This window comes from Coccomyxa subellipsoidea (genome assembly GCF_000258705.1).
Source record: "Coccomyxa subellipsoidea C-169, whole genome shotgun sequence".
Classification (NCBI taxonomy): domain Eukaryota; kingdom Viridiplantae; phylum Chlorophyta; class Trebouxiophyceae; family Coccomyxaceae; genus Coccomyxa; species Coccomyxa subellipsoidea.
This window is the reverse complement of record NW_005178033.1, coordinates 704,070-727,594: the sequence shown is the minus strand read 5'-3', so window position 1 is coordinate 727,594 and position 23,525 is coordinate 704,070. Positions and strand designations below refer to the sequence as shown.

Here is a 23,525-nt window from a genome sequence, read left to right as displayed (position 1 = left end):
GTAAGCTCTTGCAGAGCCTACAAAGAGCATGCGATCATCGCACTGCGAAGCACAATTGTTGCAACTTGCATGCAAGCACAGCTTGAAGCACAGTTTCATGAATCTGCATCACTATTTAACTGACAATGAGCACTGTTCCGACATTGATCATGTCATATCATATTGTGACAGCTGGCTCCCGACGAGCGCTTACCGATCAGGCAATGTAGCAACTGTTGTCAACTGGTCCTGCACTCAGTGCAGGCTGTCTCCACTAAGCTGCAAAGGTTGGTGCTACAAATGAACGTATGTTCTTCCAGGGTCCTGACTAAGTTATGTCTTCAGCATGCCGCATGTCTAATGCACACCCATCCGCTATATGCGAGCTGACACTGCGCCTGCATCACTGGCGAGGCCGCTGCCTTGCAGCTCCCGCTGCCTGAGCTGGCGCCCCCTGCCGGCCGGCCCCTCCCCCAAGACCATTCAACAACTGCACAGACACGACATGGCTGAATCTGGCGTTGTTAGCAGCCAGTGCATGTGGGACGATACTTTGATCGACACATTGGAAATCCCATACTTCTCTACACACGTCTCCTATGAGCCTTGGTTCAGCCAGATCACAAAACATGACACGTACTGGAAGTTGCTATGTAATGCAGCGCACCATGAAAATCATGGGCACAAGGTAGATCCAGTTCTTCTGCAAAAATGTCCGCTCATCGGGTGGCGGTGCAGCCTCCTCCCCTTCCTCGCCCGGCTTGTCCCCTTCCCTTCTTTGCTGTGCACTCCCAGTAGCCGCCTTGGGTGCAGGCCGCTTCACTGCAAACAAATTTGATTTTTTTCTCACTCCTTGATGCTGCAATTAAAACAGAAGATGCAATTGCACGAGCACATCTCTTCAGTCTCAGGGCTGCATGTTGTATCTGCAAACGGGACTATCAGCCCCTACCTTCAGGCATTGGAGCCTGCCTTACAACAGATGGAGCGGCAGCTGTTTCTGTAATTGTCACAGGAGCACTCTGAGCCAGAGTCACTTCCAATGATCCTGTGAGGCTCTGGAGTGAGTCACAGTGCATCTGCACAGCATCCATATTTCACTGAATCATCTTCAGGACAGATGTGCATGGCTATCAGGATTGAATCGTTGGGCAATTACATCATGCATTTTCATACCTTTGACATGTCATAGCTGAGGCCAACCAAGTCCCCAGTGTAGCTGGTCACGGCCATGAAGCTCTCTTTGTTTCCTGGAATTACCAAGCACCTAGCTGGTATAGAGACCTGCAGTGGCTGACCTCCATTTCCACCCAATACTCTGAGCTTGTAGAACCTGCTACAGATAGGAGTCAGGGGTCGAACCAGCAGTCCTCCCTAACGCCAGTGGGAAAAGTAAGGATCTAAGAAGGCTTCTTTTCAACCAGATCTCTAGCCGTGGGAATTCCTACCCTCCTGTTTTGATGGTGTGCTCCAGCTCACTTTCCTCTGTGGAGCTGAGAGGCGGCCGCACCAGCTCTAGGCAATTCTGCATCGATCAAAAAATAATTCGCACTTGTGTCCAGATTTGCACACGCGACAATATGTGGAGTGCAGTGTGTATCATGTGAGCAAGAGAATGAAAGATCCCATATGGTAACACGTACCTTTAGTTTAAGCTCACGCAGCTCTCCCCCTGGATGATATAGTCCTTCGCCAAAGGCATGTTCAATGGACCTGGGGAAGGCCCAAGCTCCAATACTGCATGAGAAAAGGAGAGTTGCATAGAGAAGCGTGGCTACAGCACCGTTCCTCATGCTGTTTCTTGCTCTCGGCTTTGTCAATACATCGTCAGTCTATCCCTCGACCAAAAGTGACACTCCTGTAATGCTTTGATCGCAAAATCCAATGCTCTGCGATCAGGCTTCATTGAGGGGTCGATGATATGATCGCAGCTCTCGCTCTGTGAGAAGCTAAGGACGAAGCGTTGATTGATTTTCCCTCTCACGCAGAAGTGACTAGGCAAGTGTCTACTGTGAGACCGATAGACAAAATTGCAAGCAGCGTGCCATGGGTGACGCGCAGCTCCGACAGGTGGCCTTCTATACCTTTTATAGACGCTCTAGTAACCGGACATTCCAGTTTGTTGATGCTCTCTGTTCTTCACGGTCATTGCTAGATAACATTGTTGATGTCCTTCTTAAATTAACTTGATGCCTGTGAGTACAGGTGAGCAGGGCTGAGTTCCGTCGCTAAGCCTAGAAGTCCAAGGTGCAGGCTTCCAACGCTGACGATCATTTTTGATGCTGGCGCAGTGGTTCAACGCGATCGATGTAGATAGGAGTGGACAACTAGACGCGGAGGAATTGCAAAGAGCCTTGGCACTGGGCGGCTTGCACTTCTCCCTAAATCTTGCAAACAAAATGATCAGGTAAATACCTTTAGTATTTTTGAGAGGGCATGGCCGCTTTTTAGGCCTACAGTACCTGTACATCTATCCTCGCTGACTGGATCGTGGCTGTGATGTGCAGAATACACGACAGGGACAACTCGGGCGCAGTCAGCGTCGAGGAGTTCAAGACCCTGCACCAATTTTTGCTGGACACACAGAACAGGTTCCAGCAGGCTGACACGAGGCGGCATGGGCGCATTGACAAGCAGACTGTGGAGCGTGCGTTGCAGGCACAAGGTGTGTGCCGAGAATTTGCTGCCCCAATATGCCACAAGGGCCCTAGGCCTATGTAATTCTGCGTAGCATGCACAAAGTTCTTGTGCTACGCCAAAGTGAGCGAAGACAAAGAACACAGCGTGAGCACCATGTAGGGAGACAGGGCTGCCTTGCAGTTCCAAGCAATGCGGTATTGCATGCAATGGCACTGAGATGTACAGAATTTCAGAAGAGCCAAGTCTCTCCTGTATGCATTCTGGTATGACAGGGAGTGCTGATTGATGCCTCCAGGGTACAAGCTAGATGGGCCAGCCTTCCACACTCTCTTCAATGCCTACAACCCGGAGCGCAATGGCACCATGGACCTGACAGAGTTCATCGCCATGACGCTGTTTTTGCAGAGCGCAAATGCCACATTCTCTGCTTTTGACCAGCAGCGGATGGGCCGCGTGACACTGGACTACAACCAGTTCATCTATGCCGCTGCCAATGTCGTTTAGGCAACATGTAGACACATGCGGCCGGGCGTCTGCACTGTCCCCACTGGTTTCAGTGGAAGGGACAAGTCCATAGAATTCTGACTCTGTCTTGGAAGTGCCGTGGAACCCCTGAATTGAGAGGTGGCACAGTATGGCATACCAAACATGGAAACATGGGAACGCATTGCTGCTCCGGAAGCGGTCCGACGGAGGAATAGAAAATAGAGAATGAGATAAGCAGACATCAAGGCAGACGGAGCGCCAGAGAAGAGAGGAAGGCTGCCTAGAGTTTGATTGTGAGTTCATGACGTCAGGGACTGCGACTGCTGTTGACAGAGAATGCCGCGGCTGCTGCAGCAGCTTGGTGGCAGCGCTGCAGTGAACAAGCTTTAGTATGTGGAACTGCAAATCATATCTCCAATTGGGATGAGTTTGACCTTGATGGGCTTTCATTTATTGCTTCTGCTAGGTGGGGCTGGTCAAGGATGTCTGATCATCAAAGTCTGACTCAATCGGACGCAAGCTCAGCTCTGATCAGTCGTGAATTCAGCGAAGACTGCGAGCTCGAGCCGCACTTATAATAAGCATGACAGATTGTATTCAGTTCAGGGTGTGAAGAGGTCTGTGACAAACTTGCATGAGAGTTCTTATTCCTCATAAATCAACATAATATTTTGTAATGTAAGTAGACTGAATTTGAAGTAGTGCCAGCTGGAAGCCTTGCAAGAAGCCAGAAGAAGCTGTTGATGGCAACATCAGAAGCGGTGACCTGTTCTGTCTCCTCAAACTTTTGTCAGGACATATTTTAAGTGTATCAAAGATTTCATGTTTTAGCCTTCCTCCGCCACCGTTCTTATGTTCTGCATCTACTGATACTTTTGTCAACCGGGAGAGATGGCGGATGCCCAGATTCAACAGTGTAAGTATTCCAGAGGCTCTGCTAAAGCTTGTTTTGCACCAGACGCATAAAAATGGTTTCTTATGGTCCCTAGATATAGAGTCAAATTGAAAGGATGGTTTTCAGACTAACGACCAAAATAAACATCTGGTAAGTGCAGGGTTTGGTGCTATCGACACAGATCGGAATGGAGCTCTCACTAGCGAGGAATTGCAGAGGGCTCTAGGTCTTGGAGGCATGAACTTTTCTCTGAAGGTCTGCGCAGCTCTGATTAGGTAAACCATTGCCACGGTGTCCTCTACATCGCTTTCCTTGCCAGCCTGCTGCCTGAAAAGGTGAGGGGGAAGAATTCTTGCTGACTTGTTGGAAATGTGTGAACAGATTGCACGACAGAGACAACACCGGCACGATAAGCTTCAACGAATTCAGAACTCTCAACCACTTCATCATGGACCTGCAGCAGAGATTTCAGCAGTGTGACACCTCAAGAAGGGGCAGAATAGACAAGAAAGCGGTTGCACAACTACTGCAGAGCATCGGTAAGCCAGTCAACTGGTCTTTTCTATGGCACCAACACCCCAGCACCTTGACCGACCTGTCAGTCAGATAAGGGGAAGAAATTTCCCCTTTGGCAGGAAAGACTTTGCTTGCAGGCCCTCTTCACCATAATGTCCAACATATGTGGAGGGATTGCCCTAAGTAAGTGTCTGTGTTTGCCTCTGCAGGATACCGGCTTGATACACCAGCCTTTGAAGCATTGTTTACAGCCTATGACCCAGACCGGTCCGGAAGCAGTGACATAGCAGAGCTCGTGGCGATGGCAGTATTCCTGCAGAGCGCCACAGCCACGTTTCAGGCCTTTGATGCCCAGCAGCAGGGGCGCATCACTCTCGACTACAATCAGTTTGTGTATGCTGCTTCCAATATTGGGTGATCTGTCTGATCAATCTGCAGAAGTCTCATGCTGCAGCATCCCTGCGACCCTGACAGCACCAGCCAGAGACTCTTGACAGTCAGAAATTCAGCTGATTTTTTTGAGCGGCACAGATCTGTCACTCTTCCATGTGGGCAAACCTCCGAGGCTACAGCGGTGAGTCTGCATCTTTGCTGCTTGTGGTCTTACCATCTACATGCATGCCGGAAGAGCAGAGCAACGCTTGCTTACTTGCATGCATGCCTGCTGCTTTCAATGCTGGCTTTACTGGTACTCTTCTGGGGACCAGTCATTCGAAAGCAAGAGTATGTTACAAGAGCTGCTGATTGAAAGGAAATGCGCGCAAACACGCTGACAGCACTATCCTGCCTTTTGGATGTGCCCTACCTAATTGCAAGCGCATTACTGCACATTCTAGGCTCGTGACGGCAAGAAGCTATCATACTCCTCATGAACAGGCAAATATGCAGACAGCCCTAGCTTCCTAGACAACCCGCAACGTCACTGCTCATATGGCCAATGCAGTCTCTTGTAAAACAAACCCTGTAGAACGAATGCTACAAGCATGTCATCTAACCATCAGACAGCCTTCCACCTATCCGCAATTCCAATGAAACAATCAAGGTGCGCATGCGCCAACTCAAGACTGCTGGAAGTATGACATTTGAGGCAATATTAGGCGGATCCACATCTGTTGAACCCAAGCAACAATGACTCCATCACACACATATGCGCCACATCTTCGATGCAAAGCACGATCATTTTCTTCCATCTCTCGTGTTGTACAATTATCCCACGTAAAGAATATGATGCGTCACCACACCTCTCTCTTGATGCCGGCCTCGTGTAATCATTAAATCAATCACACACTAGCAAATGAAAAGCTGAACTCTTCTTGACCGCTTCTGCAATATGCACCCTTCTCTGTGACCCAACACATTGCTGCATGGAGCTTGCACCCACACCTGGGACCCCACAACCACTGCCAAGGCCTTCAAGGTATCTGTGTGACTGCTACACTACGATAGATTAGAAGCCCACGGCCCTACTCTAAACGATGCGTGCTTCAGCGCCCAAGTTCTGGCAAGACCACCAAGAGGGTACAGAGGGTGCATGTCTCTGATACCAAAGCGAAGTCTTCACACGCCCGCAGCAACCAATGTCTCAGTATAGAGAACCTCACAATCAGCAGGCTGTAGGGGCTGCCGGACTCTTTGCCCCTTTACCCGCTCCTAACACAATGGGTGAGAGGCTGCCTGACATGCCTCTCCTCTCCGGCATGCGTTGATTCCTAAATGCCATATCGACACAGGCCCATACCTTCAGACCTGCTAAACCCGCCGCATGTTGTAACGTTCCAATCCAGCTTAAATTTATTGATGGACAATCACCAATCATCAATTCTGCCTCCCTTAACACCAACGCTTGTCGATCCTGGCTTGTACTCAGCAGAACCAAGTAGAGAAGTGCCCTCCAAAGACGCTCATTAGTTGCTCCGCCCGGCTTTCAGCACCCAGGCATTGTCTGAGGCTGCGCAGCGCTCAGGCCATGATGACAGGGACCTCGCGGTTGAAGATCCAGGAGAACTGGGTGGACACAACGGGCTTGCTCTTCATGATGCGCTCCTGGCGCTCTGTGAGACGCTTGAACTTGGTGAGCAGGCTCTGCACGTCCTCCTGCGCCTTCTGGGCCTCCGGCGTCAGCCCCTGCAGCTCTGCGATCTTCCAGTGCTTCATCAGGAACTCCATGATGTCCACATAATCCTGCGCAAGAACACCAGCTTCCCTCATGAGCGCCAACCTCACCCAAACAGAGCGATGCTCAACTCAAACGATCTACACAGCACAGCGCATAATAACAGCCATGTTTCATTTGTGCTTTCAGAAAAATTTGAAATGTGGCGAGCCACAGTGGCAGCTGCTACCAGCTGATACGACAGCTGTCAGGTTGTCACTCGTGCAGCCACCATCTCTGCCACTTGAAAATCAACCGCTGCCATCACTCTGCAGTACTCTCCAGATTTTTGCTGCATCATTGAGAAACTGGGTTCTCACCTTTCCGGTGTAGGTGCCGGTGGCCTGGGCAACGGCCGAGAAGTCCTTGAACAGGTTGCGGCCGTTCTTGGAGCTGTGCTCGTTGTCGTCCATGAGGTGGGCTGGCATGACAATCTGCTTGCGCATCATGTCTGAGAACGCGATCATGGACCCGCTCGGATCCCTGCAACCCCAAACAATACTCACAAGAAAGCAAAAGATTTTGATTGAAGACACCCTCTGAAGACTGCAGGACAGTGCCACATTTCACCTCTTAAGGGCCAGAGAAGAGCACACTATACGTCATGGCATTACCACAAAGAGAACAAGGTAACTCTGCCGGACGCTCATCAGTGGAGCACAGTGTAAGAGTGACAGGGGCGGGAGGCGCACAGTCGGAAGATCTCGTCTGTCATTTTGATGTAGGCCTTCTCGTGGCGCGCCTCATCCCCAGCAATGGCAGCGCAGATGCGGCCGAGCTGCTTGTCGCCGTACTCGGAGGCATGCGCTGCTGTGTTGCCATGGCTGATCTGTGCAAACAACAGAACATGCACGGATCAGCACTTGGAACATCTAAATGCACAATTCCTAGCGCTATGGGGCAATCAAGCCCTCAAAGTTCACTATGTCAGCGCTTGGTAGATCATGAGGAACCATGCATGATGACAGCATCGATCGTAACAAGGGCAATGCGGCTCAGGTTGCCAGAGTGTGATCAGCAAGCAGTACCTTAGTGGCGCGCTCCTGGAAAGAGGTGTAGATAAATCCATAGTACGGGTTGTTCTGTGTCTTTGGGTCCATGCCTGACCCAATCAGGTTCTGAATTGTCTTCTCCACAGCCTGCGCAACATAACAGTTGCTTTGTCAGTCTGGCATCATGCTTGTGAGGAACCACGCACACAACAAACAGACATGCTTTTGCTAGTAGGCAAGATCAGCAATCACACCTTCATGTTCACACGGCCGGACAGATAGCAGTACTTGTTCATGAGGTCTCCATGCCTGTTCTCCTCCGCCGTCCATTGCCTGGTCCACCTGCAACAAAATAGAACCAGCGCTGTCAGTACAAGCCATATAGGTGGCGCCATTAACCTGTGTACAGCAGAGCCACGTCATGCTGATCCACTCTGCTGAAGGCTTCAGCAAGAAGAGGCAATTGACAAGTTCAACATGTGCATATAACATTTGGACACCGAAAGACATCAGACTGTAATTTTTCAAAGACAAATTGATGGGGCAAGATAGAAATCAGAAAGCATGCCTGCCCCAGGGTGTGGGAGCAGCGCCGGTCTCATCCCTGACCCCGTCCAGAGTGTTCAGCATGGCCATGTAGGTGGGCAGCGCCTCCTCTGTGATCATGTCACCAACCAGCACGACCAGGTAGTCGTCTGGCAGGTTGTCTGTGCGCTTCCTCAGCTCCACCACCTACAACACACTTGAAAGTCACGCTGTGTAACATGCTATCTCGTGCTGTGCATGTGATACACATAGAAATGATGCTGCAGACAGTGCACCTGTGTCTGTGGAGTACGGATGTGTGCAGCAGGCGCCAAGACATGTGAGGGTCATGCATGCATGTCAGGGGTTAAATGGGTCTTTGGGGTCAGGGAGTGCATGCACGCCTGGTCTGCAAAGTCTGGGGAGGAGGAGTCTGGCAGGAAGTCTGTTGGCTGCCAGCAGGCGTTGACATCCTTCAGGATGGGCAGGACTGACGACTCCATATACTTGTCCATGGAACGCAGCAGGTCCAGCTGGTGCGCTGAGATGCTGTGCAACGTCTGCACCGCAACCCGCAGCTTCGTCAGCACACCAGTCATTGCATATTCGGCTATTGCAGGCGCAGATATGCAGTGAAGAACATGCTTTGACATGTTATAGGGACCGTAAATAAAACAGAATTGCACTCCTGCGTTCCACTCCCTGTGACATGAGCTTCCTGCCAATCCAAAGGTAGTAGGAGAAGGCAGGGAAGGCAGCCCACCTGTCCATTGATGATGGTGGGTCCATTCTCACCAACTTTGCCATTTCCACTCGAGGTCCCAAGCGTCTTGGGGCGCGGTGTGTCAGTCACGAGAGCAGCGCAGGGCTGCACCCGGCATGCCAAGCGCCGTGGTGTGCGGGGGGAGACTGTCTGCACGGAGATGCTGCTGCTGGTGCTAGGTCGTTGAAGGACGGTGCCAAGTCCCAGCATCGTCATCTGCAGACATGCCAAGACAGTCTTAATCGTCTTGTCACAAGTAGACGCTTGAAAGTATCTCATCAGTGTGGCAAGTCTGTTCAACAAATCTCTCGAACCGGAGACCTAGCAACATGCAAGCTGACATTACCTCTTTGGTCTAAGCCGCAATAAGGAACATGTTGCTTCTACTAAAGAAGCACAACGGTTGTCTTCCCAAACCACAAACAGAATAAAGGCATGTTCTAGATATCTTGGCTAAAAAGGCAGCGGATTGTGCGGACACCAAAGCTGATCATCAGCAGTCTAAACACTTGCACCGTGATGATCGATGAGGGACAGATGGTGAAGGTCGCTACGCAGTACAACATAGTCTGCACATGTAAGTCAGGCATCGACTGATGACCACCTAGCCCTCACAGCACAGAGGTGCACAGGCATGGTACAATCATGCGCTCTCGACTAAAAAGTCAGATCAGCCCACTTGCTTACAAGCCGCTGCAATTCAACACCATACGCAGCATATCTCCGTGCAAAGCAGCAGCTCAACGCTCACCGGGTGCTACGTCTCGCTTCGCACGAACTTCGCCGCTCCTTGCAAATCTGGAGTGGTCGATGTTAAATGGTCAGGCTGCTGATTTGTCGATGAGTGTGGACTTGTATCCAGTATCTGGATCTCGCAGAAGGTGTTTCGATGCAGCGAGGCTGACTCCGTCCTCTATTTCAGATACGCTCTGCCTCGATCAATTTGCCACGTCTATGCCGATGAGGGGTCTCCCCATCCGGATCCCCCGCTGGAGGACTCCTAATGACTCAAGGACTCCTTGTATTATTGTATTATTATTATTATTACAGGTCGGCAAACCCAAAGCCAGAGGCCATAGGGCATACACGCAGGGCGTCTGCAGCCACATCTGCGGGGCCTTCATTAGTCTGCAGCCTATCTTGTAAACTTTACAGCAGAACCTGCATGCGGAGACAGCTTGGCGCACTCATGATCGGCAGGCACGTGCACATGAGGTACCTGTACGACGTCGTACAGTGTACATGGACGTACAGTGTGCGTACAGCAGGTATGCCAGTTGCAACATGCATGCTAGCCGGCCATGCATATGGCAGCGCTGATGATGATCAGCCTGCGGCACGAGTATGCAGAGGCACTGCCGCTCGGCCCAGGCCGGCTGTGGGCCGCATGCGGTCCGGCTGGAGATCCAAATCCACCGCAAGAGCCTCAACCTGAGAACAGTTCTCTGCAGATCGATGATATCATGGCATGCGCATGTGGCTACCACCATCATGCTGCCAGCCTGAGGCCTGGAGCACCTTTACACTTCAAGTCTGGTCAAATTAATTGCTGATCAGCTTGCGGTGCTGAGTACAGCGATCGTGCATATCTTTGCCACAGTGCACTGAATATTCACACAGCATGATGACGTCCCGGTCGGTCCGACATCTGAACCTGGATCCATATCCGGATATAATTGATGAGATGGTCTGCACACCAGACTGCATGCATCTTCAAGGAGATTTAGATGTCAATATTAAGCAGATAATTCCTCTTACATGAGCTTCAAGCTAGCTCACATGCTGCCTACACCAGTGCTGCTTGATCTACATGATGTATACAGGTCCGTTTAGTACGTCACAATGCCTGGGTTCGAGCCTCTAGATTGAACATGCAGCCTGCACCCTCACTCCGGCGCTCAAGCAAGGCAGGGCCGCCAAAGACGCCCTGCTTTTGCTTAAACCACCCAGTGTAGGTTTGCAGGACAACTCCTACCTTGCCTGTCTTGCGCGACATGCCACAATGATGGGTAATTATGTGTCAGGGCACTCGCGCAGCTGCAGGCTGATCACCAAGCCTACGGTACAGAGGAAAACGTCCCTCGAAATGCTAACAGACCCAATCAAGAAAAAGCACCTCAAGAGGAATCAGGTGCTGCCACACTCCGAGACTGTGCCACAGACCGGTGTCTGCTGCGCTAGTGGGACACTCACACTCACATTCAATTTCAATTCAGCTCTTGAACATCGAAAAGTCATTCGAATTTGCCGCATGGCTGCTCGAGCAGGCACACTCACATAAACCCATGCCCCTTCCCTGGGAGGAGCATCGACTGCACCTTGAGAATCAAAAGAAAAACAAAGAGAATTGCACCAATACCAAGAAAGTCTGCATCAGCAGTCTTGCTTGAATCTCCCCTGCCGAAGCCCTGTCTCCTTCAGCTGAACCAAGTGACAAAGCCTTTCCATGCTCAGACCCAACAATTAATGGAAATGTAATAGAGATCACGAGAATGTCATACACTGCAGCCGCGGGCCTCATTCGTGGAATGGGGCTCAAGAAAAAGGGCAAAATGCTCAACGACACCTGCCAGGCCTGTGGGCTGCAAACACAGCACCTCCAAAGCCTCAGCTGTCCCCATGAAACAAGGGATCAGTTGTTGAAAGTGAGGAAAATGAACTGCACGCACGTGAACTTCATGAATAAAAGAATGCTTGTCATGGCTCCCTCTGTGCACAGGTCACTTCTCGCAATGAGAAGCCACTCCTCGCAATGAGAAGCGGCGCATGACGGTTAGAAAGGTGACCACTTGGCACATCACAGAGAGCCTCTCTCAATTGTAAAACCTGCCAAAGCTGCGGCCAGCCAACCCTGTTCAAACTTCAATACGCCACCAAATAAACGTACATGAATCAAAAGGCCCCTGCATAAGCCGGAGCAATGTCCAAAACGGGCCTGTACTGGGGACATGCTAATCAGCAGCTATCCACCAACACAGGCCGTCCTGCCGAGGGACGCCTTGCCAGGTCCCTTCCGGCCTCTTCAGTTGTCAGTCGATTGCATGTTTATTGCGACCCATGATCCATCCTCCTCCGCAAGAAAGCAGACTCTAAGATTGGGAAAACCGCGCAGCTGATTATAAGATGCCCTGTGTAACAATTTGCCGCGCGCAGCCAGTACCCTGGTGGTGCAACACATCGCTCACCTTGGGATATGTTTATTCGTAATTGAATGCATGTGCGCTTGATCAAGCGCCCCTGCGCTGCTTGCCGCGTGCCCCCGGGACCTCTGAGGCACATCTGAGGCTCCCCCAAAAAAATTGAATATGTGCCAAAATAAGGGCAGCGCATGCGCGCTTGATCAGGCGCCCTTGCGATGCCTGCCGAGTGCCCCACCGGTATGTTCCGTGGTGCAATCTGCCGCTCCCCGATGATTTTGAACTTAATTTCAAAAGGGGGACCGATGCGAGCGCGTTGAGCAGGCCTCCCCATGGCGCTTGCTGCGGGCCGCCAGGTCCTCCCTCCGGATTTTGAATTTGAATCTAAAATTGTGCTTACGCGCTCAATCAGGCGCCCCTCCGGTACCCGGCGCTGGCCGCTGGGACCTCGGTGGTGCGGCCTGAGGCTTTTGTCCTTTTCCAGGTTTGAAGCCAATTTCGAATTCAAAAAGCGCATGCGCGCTTAATCAGACGCCCTTGTGGAATTTCGCGCGGGCAGCGAGGACCTCGGTGGTGCACTCGGAGATGAGCTGCCAGGTGGCACGCACGTGGCGCTCCTGAGTGAGGCTGCCGCCGATTGCCATGCGCGCCACGAAGCGACCGCTCAGCTCGGTGTGCACGAGGAAAGCGCGGCCGCTCTTGTTTATTCTCTCCAGCAGCTCCGCAGTCGCCTCGTTGGTCGCGTCGTTGTTGGGACCCTGCGCGCGCGAAAGTTCTGTCTTCAACTCTTGTCATTGCAGAGACCTGTCTCAAGCTATTGCCGTTGCAAAACCTTCCCCGCGACTCTTGAACAAAGAAATGATCAGGTGACAATGAGTTTCCGTTGTGTCAGGTCGCTGAGAATCCTGGGTAGGTCAGGGATTCAAGACAGGCCCGCTATTGGCAATCAGCTACCATATACATGAGAGCATGGACATATTCCCTGCTGGCATACTTGCATATGGCCAAGCAAGCAAGCTTTGGGTGAGCAATGTGCAATGCTGCTCCAGAACATTTTCAAGGTACAGGACATGACCAGAAATGCAGGTGGCAGGCTTTGAGGGGAGGGCAGTACTCACTCTGATAGCAAAGCAGATGAGGCCCCAGCGTGGGGGTGCCATGATCTCCAGTCGGGCGTCGGTCTGGATGAGGCTCACAAAGAGCTGCCCCAGCTGGACGTGATGCCTGCGCAAAAAAATGGCATGCGCTCTCAGCGTTTTGCAGGCAGTAGAGAGCAAGGCAGAGCAGCACAGACAATGCAAATGCTGCATACAAGGTCAGGTACACTCGGCCACAAGCAACCTCCTGCGATCATTCAAGGTGCACATGTGTTCAAGGACTGCTGCTTGATAACTGAGCATGTGCACCAAATGGCGGAAGCAGGTCAGGGGGTGCACCTGAGGAATTTCTTGATGTTGTCAGTGCCGTAGGAGCGCATCACAAACCACAACTTGAGCGCGCGGAAGCGCCGGCCCAGAGGCACTTGCCAGTCCTGCTCCCCCACAGGCAATCATTCCTCACATTCACCTCAAAAGACACCCAAATGATGTGTCGATTAGCAGGAGCAGTCACCCTTCCCTTACCATGCACACGGGATGCACTAGCACATGGAAGTTTGAGCTGCCCAAAACAATCGAAAAGAAAACCAGAATATGCGCGAATTTGTCCGAGTCCTGCATGTTATTAGCAGGAGATGTGTTATGACATAGGAGCATACAGCTATATTTCAATGAGCAGAGACACATTAATCTCATTCAAAGAGATGAGTCGCAGTGAGTCGCGATCAGTCACCTTGTAGTCGAGGCTGTTCCCCTTGGCGCGCAGGTAGGCCGGGGTGAGCGAGAGCGCTGTCTTGAGGGGCTCCGCGTTCTGCACCCACATGCAGGAGCAGTCGAAGTTGGTCAGCAGCCACTTGTGCCCGTTGGTGATGAAGCTGTCCACAAGCTCCAGGCCGTTGAAGTAGTGGCGGTACTCTGGCAGCATGGAGGTAACGCCTGCATAAGCCGCGTCCACATGCAGCCTGCACATTCGTGCACATGCGGCTCAGCCAGAGCTGGGGGTCCTTACTAATATTATTCTTACACGCTTATCCTGCCAAAAGGCAAGGTACGTCCTGCACTCAAGCTGCAATTATAGGCTGTCACAATCGTACCCCTTGGTGGACTTGCCAGATCCAAGCAAGACCCAATCATCCGTGGGCACGGTGCTCAGGTTTTATACCGTCCTCTGCCGACCGGGGCCTTCCTAAACAAAAGGCTATTGACTGCCCCCAGCCTTGCTGCTTTTGGACCTTGCATGTGCATAATGCAAAATGTCGTTTATCAGTGCAATATGTGCAGACAGGTGGCCTGCAAGAGTGTATCCCCCATGTTTTTGGAAATCCCCATGTTGCCTGGCACATCCTTGAGCAGGCTGATCACATCAGAACTTTGCAGATGTGCATTTCAAAGCCAGCCTATATATGCAGTGCATGAGGTAGACATTCGCTGTTCTAAAAGTATGCGGGGGGAAATGCGGCGGATGCTCACCAGAGGTTGTAATGCCGGGTGATGCGGCCGATCTCAGCGATTGGGTCAACCGCGCAGGAGGAAGTTGTGCCGATGGTGGCACAGACGTAGAAGGGGATCAGGTCTTCATTTCTGAGGTCCTCTTCGATCGCCTCTCTGAGGGCAGCCGGGTCAAGGGCGTAGTCATCCTCGGCCGAGGCTGGGATGATGCGCACGTAGGGGATGCCCGCCACCATGCAGGCCTTCTTGATTGAGCTGTGCGACTGCGGGACACGTTAAAGTGCTCAGGAGCCAGCAGACGCCTTGACTCACTCTCGATGTGCCCCGAGCAAATTGCACAGTATCTCAAGTGCCCATAGGGACGCTGGGACCCATCCCAGAGGGACTGGAAAGAGGCCTGGTACCCTTCATTGCTTGCTATTGGCAATCAGCTATAGCAAGTTGCCAATGCACACGACAGATAAAGCATCTGAGGTCATTGACTCACAGAAAAAACATTGACGGGCAATTGAGACGCCGCCCCTTAAACCATAGCTACGCAATAACAGGAGTGGTGCATGCAGTTCCGGCTGCGCACCTGATCTGAGCTGTACGCAACGAGCTTCGAGGCGTGCTCAGGGGCGACCCTCGCGCGCGCAGCCAGCACTGACACAAGTGTCGACTCGCTGGCGGAGCCCTGCACAGCACAGCACCATGCCTCGTAATGCACCTGCTTCAGGCCATGCACTTGCCTGCAGCTGTATTGCTCTGCTCGTCAGTAACCAGGAGTCGAGCACCCTATACAGCATGCATAGCAGGGACGTGTACAAGTGAAGCCTGGCTGGGGCAATGGCCATCACTGTTGCACAGCGATGGAGACAGTGCTAGTGTGGTATTGCGGCATGTCATCACAGGAGAATGGAAGTATTGGGGTTGCACTGCCCTTTTACCACATGGGCTGAGGCCGGCACTGAGCCGGACAGAAGAAGGGGCGCACCATTGAGTCTAGCAAAAGGAGGGGGCACATCAGGGAGACAGCTTACCACTGTATCTAGCATAAGGGGGGGTCAGATCAGGGGGACAGCGCAATTGGCGTCTAGTAGAAGGGCCAGATCAAAGAGATGGCAGCGCACCTGGATGACGCCGCCTCCGAGGCCGCGCTTGCCCTGCTCGTCAAAGGCCAGGAAGGAGGTGGGCAGGCACAGCAGCTTGCCCAGCCAGTCCATCACAATCTGCGCAGCCAGCAGAACCTTCCTATCAGGCTCCCAATTTCACAAATGCACACTTGCAGGGTAGAAATACTCCACACAAAGGGCCAACAACAAGTGCGATCAGGATATGTGGGTGGCTGTCAAAGGCAAGGCTGTCTGCCCTGCTCTGAGAGGCTGCACTGAGCTAACAATCACAGTCAGATGGGGGGCTGCATAATTCACCCAAACATTCATACATCCCTGCTTTGCAGCAATGTGATAGATTGCCGTACAAGGACATCATCTGAGAGATCATCAACACAAATTTAAAGCAATCGAGGGGCGCTCACCGTCTCGAGCTCTGTGGTGGCTGGGGAGCCGATCCAGCAGAAGCCGACGGTGCTGAGGGCGGTGCTGAGCATGTCGCCCAGCATGGCGGGGAAGCTGGAGTTGGAGGGGAAGTAAGCGAAGAAGTTGGGGCTCTGCCAGTGCGTGATGCCTACACAGCAGCAGCAGCACATGGGATCAATTCAGCAAGTCAGGGGTTAGCTTAGTGCATAGAGGGGGTCAATATATGAGGTCAGGGGAATATCTCAGGCGCACAGGGGATCAACTGAGGTGGTCATTTCAGCAATTCAGGGACACACAGGGGATCAGCACAGAAGGTAAGGGGACCAACTTGGGGGGTGCAGGGAATCTACAGGTACAGGAAGAGGACAGGGAACTAGACATGAGGCATCCAAGGTATCAACTCAGTTCAGTGCGCACAGGGATTGAAACTGAGGAGGTCGGATCCTCCATTCGGGACGCACAGCGGTCCAAATAGGATCTATGGGCGACAAAGGGTGCAAATTCCAAAAGCCTACAAGACTGTGAAACGTCCAGGAAAAGTGGCAGCTTGACAGGCTGCCAGCACAGCTTGATTTGTCAGCGAGCTGGTGGGTTGGTGCGCACAGCCAATTGGGGAGGGGTCTGGGCTGCCCTGCACTGACCCAGTACAGGGGTTGAGAGGGGCAAATGATCGAGATGTACAGGTGTGCCCTTAGGGCCAGAATTGTTGGGTGCCCACCTGGCATAATCTTAGACTGGACGTCCTGCATGATGGAGCCGAAGTTTTCGGGGTGCTGCGGGGCGGCCTTGGGTAGGAGGGGACGAAGGTAGCCAGGCTCCACCTCCGAACGCACGGGCAGCTTCTCGTTTGACGCGTAATAGTCACAAATCCAGTCCACCATGTCCTTGGCATTCTTCCGGAACTGCGCGACGGACAAACAGTGGGCGGCTGAGATCTCTCGTAATTCAGGTGACTGGCAACGAAGCCTAGCGCCGCGTGCCACAAGGGGCTCTTGCTGAGCACAGCCTTTTCGGAACATCAGGGGGGCGACCAAGCTCGCCAACGCCCCCCAATTGAGCCGGTCCCACGCACTCAATTTGAAGCCAGGACAGATCCCGATATTGCTGACGTGAAGTTCGGCCGATTGACGTCGACGTCGGAAACCACGCATATACCCTTGAACACGCTACGTCCTGCCGAGATGCAGACTTTCAAACGCACCTCCTCAATTCCCATAGAGTGTTCGAAGTCATCAACGGCACCCTCCTGAAGTCCTGGGACGTCAGTGAAGGCCATGGGAGGGCTTGCATGGAACTCCGGCCAGTTCATGTGCGGCGGCATCGAATCAGCTCAGTTCACCTCCACTCTGCCCCTAGCCCTTGTGGTGGGCGACGAGATAAGAGCACGTTACAATGACGGACGTCAAAAGAATAAAAGAAATTCGGATGCTGCGGTACGGCAAATTCAGTCGTACAGGTTTGTGCTCTTCCACACGGAGTCCTAGGAACATTTTCTTTTATTTTCGCCCTTGTTGAAGTTATGTCACTGGCTGTCATCGATCAATGATTGGGAACCCATCATGTTGATCTCACTCCATGATCAGTCAGTCGGAGCTTGTAGCATCTCGATCTTCTGATGTCGAAGCTTCAATTTGTATGACAGGTGACAAGACGGCACAGGACTTGACAGATTGCGTCCTCGGAGGACGGCAGCAAGACGTCAGCCGTGAGGGGGGTTCGGTCTGGATGTGGGTACCGGCCCAATGATGTCAGCAACTCGAAAATCTCCGGGAGGCAACGACAGGGATCACCCACCACACTAATTCAAAGCCCCCCTTCACCTCGAAGAGCCCCGAGGTGTTGTTCCGAAAACCCCGTTTGATAGATTTGTCAGGACCAGGGAGGTCAGAAAGCCACTGGACAGGAAATACTACCCTGGCATGCTCCTTTCGATCCTTAGACAGGCACCCTCCAGCGGTGGGGGGATCTTGAAGGCGTCAAACGAGGCTCCGTGCGGTAACCGTTAGGGCTTGGCATATTGCTTGTAGAAGTGGTGGTCACCTTGAGGTGACCTGACTCAGAATTCTCTAACACTTTTTGTCGAGCTAGAACTCTCGCAGTGTTCGCACAAACGGTTTTGGACTGCCTCCTTGGCTACTTAAAAGCATGGGCGGTTTTGAGCACCAAAGAGGTACAAGGTGCAAGAAAAGTAATCTTGTGGTGTATATAAAAATGCCTAGGCTTTGCTTCCAGTGACAGAACGAATTGCTGTGATCTTTGGCAACAGTACTTGGAATTGTCGTGGCCCTTTCTACTGCACACCTCCCTCCAAGCTCTTCTGTCTGGAATCTGTGCTGGTTTGCAGAAAGACGCTTTGGAGACATGCAATTTCATCAATGCATCGGCTGACCAGGTCTGACACCTGAGTCTTTTGACCACACTGTGCCAAAGACCCGAGTGACTATATTTCTTTCGCCCCAAGCAATTGAATTACCTCCACTGCCTATACATGTACATACTCTGCTCGATGCAGTGCATTCAGTGTGTCTTTTGTCCTGCTATGCAGGCATGCAGTGCAATCAGTGCGTCTGTGTCCTGCTATGCAGGCATACCTCGAGACCGATCCTGCAACGCGGACAACCAAGGATGAGTACATCATGCGCTACCAGCGATTTGCCAGGGATGACTTGGAGCGTGCGCTGCAGAAATATGAGGCTCTGCACAGCACCATTGGTGCGCTCTTGTCTCATTGCGTGCCCATGCCTGACAGTGACAGGTTCGACATTTGGCATCTTGTTCGTGCAGCGCTGAGGTGCTGGCATGAAGCAGATTTTGTTCCATTGGCTTATTTAATGCTCATGGAGCTGCCGGATACAAATCTGTACCAAGTGTCTAGGCATAAAAGGGTTGGGCATATATGCAGGTGAGGATGAGATGAAGCGGCTGAAGAAGTCCGAAGTGCAATTTGCGCTGACTGTGGCTGACTCGCTACTAGGGAGAGACAAACTTACCAGAGCGCTCAGGTGACAATTGTCCAGAACACTCACTCTTTTTAGGAAATATGTCTGCAAAGATATACAATTTTTCAATGGCTATCAATGCAAAGGGGCCTACATTTATGATTGCGGACATCCAATCTGGTGTCTTGCATAGGTCCACGAATGATGGTGTTGTTGTGTGCATGCTGTGGTCTCCTGGAAATTCATACAGCATTTGTGGCTCACAATTTCCGCCTTCAATTTTGCGCAGAAGCGGACAGGAAAAGCTGAGGGAGAAGCACACCTCTGGACTCAATCGTGAAGACCTCGTATTTTGTGGCAATTGAGTTAGGCATGACGAGCATTGCAATTGTGTACATTACAACACGTGTATAACATGATTGTGTGTGTCCTGTTGTTGCACGCTGCCGTACAATGTTCTGTTGCAAATATTCCACACAGTGTTTCAAATCATAGACGCCAGCTCATGGGCAGTGTCCTAGCTGTTTGGCTTGTCCTACCAATCTGCTGTCTTGAGACTTCCTGGCAGCAGTAAGTAAAGGCTTCCTCACTACTAGCGAAAGAAGAAGAGCAAAAGCCGCCCATGTTGCAATGAACGATCATTGGGGATATCTTCTGGGAATACTTATAAGCTAATTAGCTACCACACCATCAAGCACTTAAATATTTCTCAGCCGTCATACAACCTGAGGTGAATCTGATCCACCAAGATCATCATAATGTAGTCCCAAGACATGGACCACAACAGCAACAGCATTGCTGCACTCAATTGACATGACACGGCTGATCATAAAGTGACTGGCTAGGTCTCAATGCATACACCGTGAGGCAATAACATTTAGATATTGTGGCAGTAAGAAAGGGGCCATTTGCAGAATAGGTAAGTTGCTGAATCTTATTTAGCAGATCATGCTTGTATCAGAATACCATTTAAAAAAGTTTCACTGCACAGCCGCTGTCACCTCGGTGAATATAAAGGCCAAATCTTGGAACATACTGCAGTACTTCATTGCTTTGCAGATTGGGTCCTCCTTTTACAGATTGAGCAAGTCCTCATAGAAGCCACCGTACCTGCAGCAGCAAGAGCAAATTACTGATTTATTTATTGGCACCCAAACATACTCATTTTAGATATTTATTGTGATACATGAGATGTAATATCAGAATTTTTTTCGACGCTTGTACGGTTTTAAGGGCGCAAATAACATGTTTTCTGGGATGTGCAATGATGTGATGTTACTTCAACAGAGTATGGAGCGGAGGCTCACATGCCAATGGCAGGGTCCTGAAGAATGTGGATTTCAAGCACCCAGAAGCGAGTGTCGCCATTGGGCGCAGCTGCAGACATGGGCGTGTGGTTCTCGGGGCGTGCAAAGTTGACATCCTCCAGCCCGTAGTCCATTTTGTGGCTGAACCGTCCCAGCAGGTGTGCGCAGTACGTGTTTGCATACTTGTATCCATGCTCCTGGCATGTCCTGCATATACAAAGAGTTGTGCATGGTCCAATGGCGGCAAGGTCACTGCACTGACACATGCCACTGTATGCGCTTCTTACAGCTTTCAGGCTCGTGTAAGAAAGCTTGCAGTGGCGGAAGTACACACTGTTATTCTGATCTCAGGAAAGACATCCATGATGCATCTCTAAAGCTCTTGAAGACAGCGGGCAACGCTCACAACGGCCAGACAAGACACTGCTCTGCTGCAAAGACACAATCAAATGTGCAAAACTATCTATATTAAAGAACTTTTCACAGGCGTCATTCTTTTTTACTAGAAACATCAGACTGCCCTATTTTCAATGGGTAGAGCGCAGGTACCTGAGGACAAAGGCGTACAGCTCAGCACCAGTCATGTCTGGACGCGACTGGTATTCAGCCTTGCACTTCTTGAAGATTTTGGGCAATGCCGCTGACAGCTTGTTCTTCTCTGGATCGTTTCCTGCAGAACAGGGACACTGAATGCATGCAGTCTGGTTGTATCAGTGAAGAACCGTTTACTTTGACAACAGAAGCAGGCCTGACAGATCTGCTCATTCAGGCAAATTTCATTGTGCGTGCCAGGATGGAGCTGGCTCACCAATGACATAGTTTCTGGCGAAATCGGCCTCCACATTCTCGAAAACAGGGCCAAGGTCTATGAAGGCGATGTCATCCTCCTTCAATATGCGATCAGGCGTCTTCACGTGTATGGGGTGGATTGTGTTCTCTCCTGTGCGCACAAGCCGCACATGCCAGTACTTGCGCGTGCCAAAGCTGACTGCTGCCAGATCGAATATCTCCTTATTAATATCCTCTTCTGTCCGGCCAGGCTTCAATAGGTCTGCACAACAGACACTGCTCAAGACATGCAAGACAATGTGGTTGAAGAGAACATGCTCGTTTTCTTGTGCACAGACAGTTTCTTGCTCAAAAGTGTCGTTATGCTGTCATAGAGCTTCAAAGGTACCACAGAAGTAGCTATTAGGTTTTTGCTAACTGCACTGGGACATCGCCTCCAGAGAGCAGAAAGTCCTCAGAAGATATCACCTTTAGATTCAATGACCTTGAAAAGCTCCACAGCCTTGGCATGGGCGTCCAGCAGGGCCTGACCCAGCTGGACGTCCTCCGCCTTGATGGTGGGTGCCAGGGGAACTGAACGAGTGGCCTGCCGTACGTGACCTGCAGGAGCAGTGAATTTGCTGCTTTGAAATGACAGAAATTTCCAAGGTCGGTTATGTGTCGGCAAGGCCCGAGATGAATTGTATCTGTTCGGTGAACGACACAACCTGGAAGACCTAGCGAAACGATTAATCACGCACTTGATCTGTTTGAGATCCTTGCAAAGCTGGAAGGAAGACGATTGACATTAAGAACCTGCATTGCTGACAACGCTGATAGTCCTGCAAGCGTCAGCCTTTTGCAATGAGCCCTCACATGAAGTCAGATCTTACGTGAAGGTCTGATACATACATTTCCTAAGCAAATAACAGTCCAAATATGTACACATTCGTTTCTATGTAAGCTATCAGTTGTTTTGAAGGCACTGCATCAATAACGTTCTGCTATGAACAGTATAGAGGCTCCAACGAGCATGCGGATGATGATTTCCCACCTCACTGGTCAAAATCTGGTCAAGTCTGCAATTTAAGTGGTTGAGGGCACCGTTAACTTGCAGATAGAAGAGTCGACTTTGTGGGAATCCGAGGTAAGGACATTGGTTTTGACCACCAACAACCTCATCCGACGACCATGTCTGACTTGATCCGAAGCTTCCGGGCCAAGAAGCTTCCAAGGAAGCTTCCTCCCCGACAGTGATATTTTGAGTTGGAGTCATATTATGGCGTTCAGGTCATTCAGGTGGCTTGAGTGAGCATTCAGAGCAGGTGCCACCATCAGTGATTGAAATCCTGAAACTCGCTTGTCTGGCCATGAGCATGCCGAGCCACAGCTTCAGCAGGCAGTGAGACAATTGTAGCAACAATCCATCGATTGTTGATATCACTGATATCATGGCATGACTATGATCATGAACCCAATGGAGTTGCAAGCTCGACCATCAGATCATGCAGAGTGCAGCAATGACTAGTCAACGTCGGCCATTGAATTTACTGAAATGTCTCGCTTTCTCGTAATATTGCACTGTCTGTTCAATGCATGCACTGGAAGATTCAAGACCTGAGAACTCTAGCATTATCTGCAATGCGCTATAGAGAAGACCAATTACTGCGGTCACTTTGCCCAGACATCCCCAGGGGGTACGATACCCAAAAGGGTAGGATTTAGTGGCCCCTGCCATCTTCAGTTCAGGGGTCTACAATGCCTGCACCAAGGCCTGCGAAGTGCTTGCGCTCACGCCGCACCTTATGTATGCTGCCTGTATGCATGCTGTGCCGCTCAAAGATGGGCGTCCGGCCATCGGCCGACGCCTTCACTGCGCTTTCCGCACCCATCACTCTGCGCCCCTCATTCTCAAATTGGTCCATGCTCAGCTGCGCAGGCATGCCTTACAAGGCCCCTCAAGGAGCCCGTGCTCTCCTGCAACAACACATTTTGCACGCATCAGTCAAGTGCCGATCTTCATGAACAAGGGTAGTTTCATTTCCAAAATGGTGGTGTCAGCCTTCGCGGGAATGCAGCATTATCGCACCTGCAACCATTGACAGACATTTGGACCAAAACCCTACTTAACTCACACATGCATGCATGCATAGTGCTGAGAACAAGCACTGGATCTGGTTTTCTCAGGCAGACTCTGCAATCTTGAGGCAGATCAGGGACTTGCCTGCGCAACGACCACAGCTCTATGGTACAGCCTGACGTCGTGGGTGGGGGGCTTCCGGGGGTCCAACCCTCGCTGCTGCAGCGTGATGCTACTGGGAGAGCTTCCTCTGGACCCTGCCAAGTCCTCCTCTGGCCTC

General features: G+C 51.3%; 7 protein-coding genes across 7 annotated transcripts; 3 read left to right on the top strand and 4 right to left on the bottom strand.

The window, feature by feature from the left end:
- Window positions 1-382: 382 nt before the first annotated feature.
- On the bottom strand, window positions 383-1,212 carry COCSUDRAFT_55925 (hypothetical protein; the record flags this gene model as incomplete). Its single annotated transcript, XM_005646715.1, has 4 exons — window positions 383-469; window positions 647-801; window positions 932-1,058; window positions 1,156-1,212. The coding sequence occupies 4 exons, from the start codon at window positions 1,210-1,212 to the stop codon at window positions 383-385; spliced, it is 426 nt and encodes a 141-aa protein (XP_005646772.1).
- Window positions 1,213-1,976: 764 nt separating this feature from the next.
- On the top strand, window positions 1,977-3,801 carry COCSUDRAFT_24168 (EF-hand). The gene is made up of 4 exons (XM_005646714.1): window positions 1,977-2,049; window positions 2,271-2,386; window positions 2,487-2,644; window positions 2,915-3,801. The coding sequence occupies exons 1-4, from the start codon at window positions 2,026-2,028 to the stop codon at window positions 3,121-3,123; spliced, it is 507 nt and encodes a 168-aa protein (XP_005646771.1). The 5' UTR covers window positions 1,977-2,025; the 3' UTR covers window positions 3,124-3,801.
- Window positions 3,802-3,871: 70 nt separating this feature from the next.
- COCSUDRAFT_53735 (plastid acyl-ACP desaturase) lies at window positions 3,872-9,820 on the bottom strand. The gene is made up of 12 exons (XM_005646713.1): window positions 9,700-9,820; window positions 8,949-9,164; window positions 8,590-8,745; window positions 8,229-8,392; window positions 7,915-8,002; window positions 7,697-7,807; window positions 7,361-7,497; window positions 6,989-7,151; window positions 4,726-6,697; window positions 4,382-4,539; window positions 4,161-4,275; window positions 3,872-4,021 (listed from the first exon to the last, which is right to left on the bottom strand). Exons 2-9 carry the CDS (start codon window positions 9,162-9,164, stop codon window positions 6,476-6,478), a joined length of 1,257 nt encoding a protein of 418 aa, XP_005646770.1. The 5' UTR covers window positions 9,700-9,820; the 3' UTR covers window positions 3,872-4,021; window positions 4,161-4,275; window positions 4,382-4,539; window positions 4,726-6,475.
- An 867-nt stretch (window positions 9,821-10,687) lies between these two features.
- COCSUDRAFT_33458 (hypothetical protein) lies at window positions 10,688-11,434 on the top strand. Its single transcript, XM_005646712.1, has one exon. The coding sequence runs from the start codon at window positions 10,951-10,953 to the stop codon at window positions 11,227-11,229; it is 279 nt and encodes a 92-aa protein (XP_005646769.1). The 5' UTR covers window positions 10,688-10,950; the 3' UTR covers window positions 11,230-11,434.
- Window positions 11,435-12,026: 592 nt separating this feature from the next.
- On the bottom strand, window positions 12,027-17,582 carry COCSUDRAFT_24164 (aromatic-aminoacid decarboxylase). Its single transcript, XM_005646711.1, has 10 exons — window positions 17,353-17,582; window positions 16,870-17,053; window positions 16,151-16,299; window positions 15,744-15,842; window positions 15,209-15,307; window positions 14,653-14,894; window positions 13,916-14,144; window positions 13,522-13,616; window positions 13,204-13,309; window positions 12,027-12,843 (listed from the first exon to the last, which is right to left on the bottom strand). Exons 1-10 carry the CDS (start codon window positions 17,470-17,472, stop codon window positions 12,613-12,615), a joined length of 1,554 nt encoding a protein of 517 aa, XP_005646768.1. The 5' UTR covers window positions 17,473-17,582; the 3' UTR covers window positions 12,027-12,612.
- A 1,148-nt stretch (window positions 17,583-18,730) lies between these two features.
- On the top strand, window positions 18,731-19,157 carry COCSUDRAFT_55919 (hypothetical protein; the record flags this gene model as incomplete). Its single annotated transcript, XM_005646710.1, has 2 exons — window positions 18,731-18,863; window positions 19,054-19,157. The coding sequence occupies 2 exons, from the start codon at window positions 18,731-18,733 to the stop codon at window positions 19,155-19,157; spliced, it is 237 nt and encodes a 78-aa protein (XP_005646767.1).
- A 313-nt stretch (window positions 19,158-19,470) lies between these two features.
- On the bottom strand, window positions 19,471-22,325 carry COCSUDRAFT_33457 (aminopeptidase). The gene is made up of 7 exons (XM_005646709.1): window positions 22,220-22,325; window positions 21,927-22,007; window positions 21,655-21,786; window positions 21,206-21,448; window positions 20,947-21,067; window positions 20,398-20,604; window positions 19,471-20,200 (listed from the first exon to the last, which is right to left on the bottom strand). Exons 2-7 carry the CDS (start codon window positions 21,985-21,987, stop codon window positions 20,164-20,166), a joined length of 801 nt encoding a protein of 266 aa, XP_005646766.1. The 5' UTR covers window positions 21,988-22,007; window positions 22,220-22,325; the 3' UTR covers window positions 19,471-20,163.
- Between the last annotated feature and the right edge of the window lie 1,200 nt (window positions 22,326-23,525).

Coding starts and splice junctions, on each gene's coding strand:
- COCSUDRAFT_24168 (XM_005646714.1), top strand. CDS start 2,026: ATGGGTGACGCGCAGCTCCGACAG. Junction 2,050..2,270: donor GTGACGCGCAGCTCCGACAG/GTGGCCTTCTAT, acceptor ATGCTGGCGCAG/TGGTTCAACGCGATCGATGT. Junction 2,387..2,486: donor CTTGCAAACAAAATGATCAG/GTAAATACCTTT, acceptor TGTGATGTGCAG/AATACACGACAGGGACAACT.
- COCSUDRAFT_53735 (XM_005646713.1), bottom strand. CDS start 9,164: ATGACGATGCTGGGACTTGGCACCGTCCTTCAACGACCTAGCACCAGC. Junction 7,498..7,696: donor TCCAGGAGCGCGCCACTAAG/GTACTGCTTGCT, acceptor TTGTTTGCACAG/ATCAGCCATGGCAACACAGC. Junction 6,698..6,988: donor CCGGCACCTACACCGGAAAG/GTGAGAACCCAG, acceptor GTTCTTGCGCAG/GATTATGTGGACATCATGGA.
- COCSUDRAFT_33458 (XM_005646712.1), top strand. CDS start 10,951: ATGATGGGTAATTATGTGTCAGGGCACTCGCGCAGCTGCAGGCTGATC.
- COCSUDRAFT_24164 (XM_005646711.1), bottom strand. CDS start 17,472: ATGCCGCCGCACATGAACTGGCCGGAGTTCCATGCAAGCCCTCCCATG. Junction 17,054..17,352: donor ACTCTATGGGAATTGAGGAG/GTGCGTTTGAAA, acceptor TCCGTCGCGCAG/TTCCGGAAGAATGCCAAGGA. Junction 13,310..13,521: donor AACATCAAGAAATTCCTCAG/GTGCACCCCCTG, acceptor TTTTTTGCGCAG/GCATCACGTCCAGCTGGGGC.
- COCSUDRAFT_33457 (XM_005646709.1), bottom strand. CDS start 21,987: ATGCAGGTTCTTAATGTCAATCGTCTTCCTTCCAGCTTTGCAAGGATC. Junction 21,068..21,205: donor CGCCAGAAACTATGTCATTG/GTGAGCCAGCTC, acceptor CCTGTTCTGCAG/GAAACGATCCAGAGAAGAAC. Junction 20,605..20,946: donor CTGTACGCCTTTGTCCTCAG/GTACCTGCGCTC, acceptor TTGTATATGCAG/GACATGCCAGGAGCATGGAT.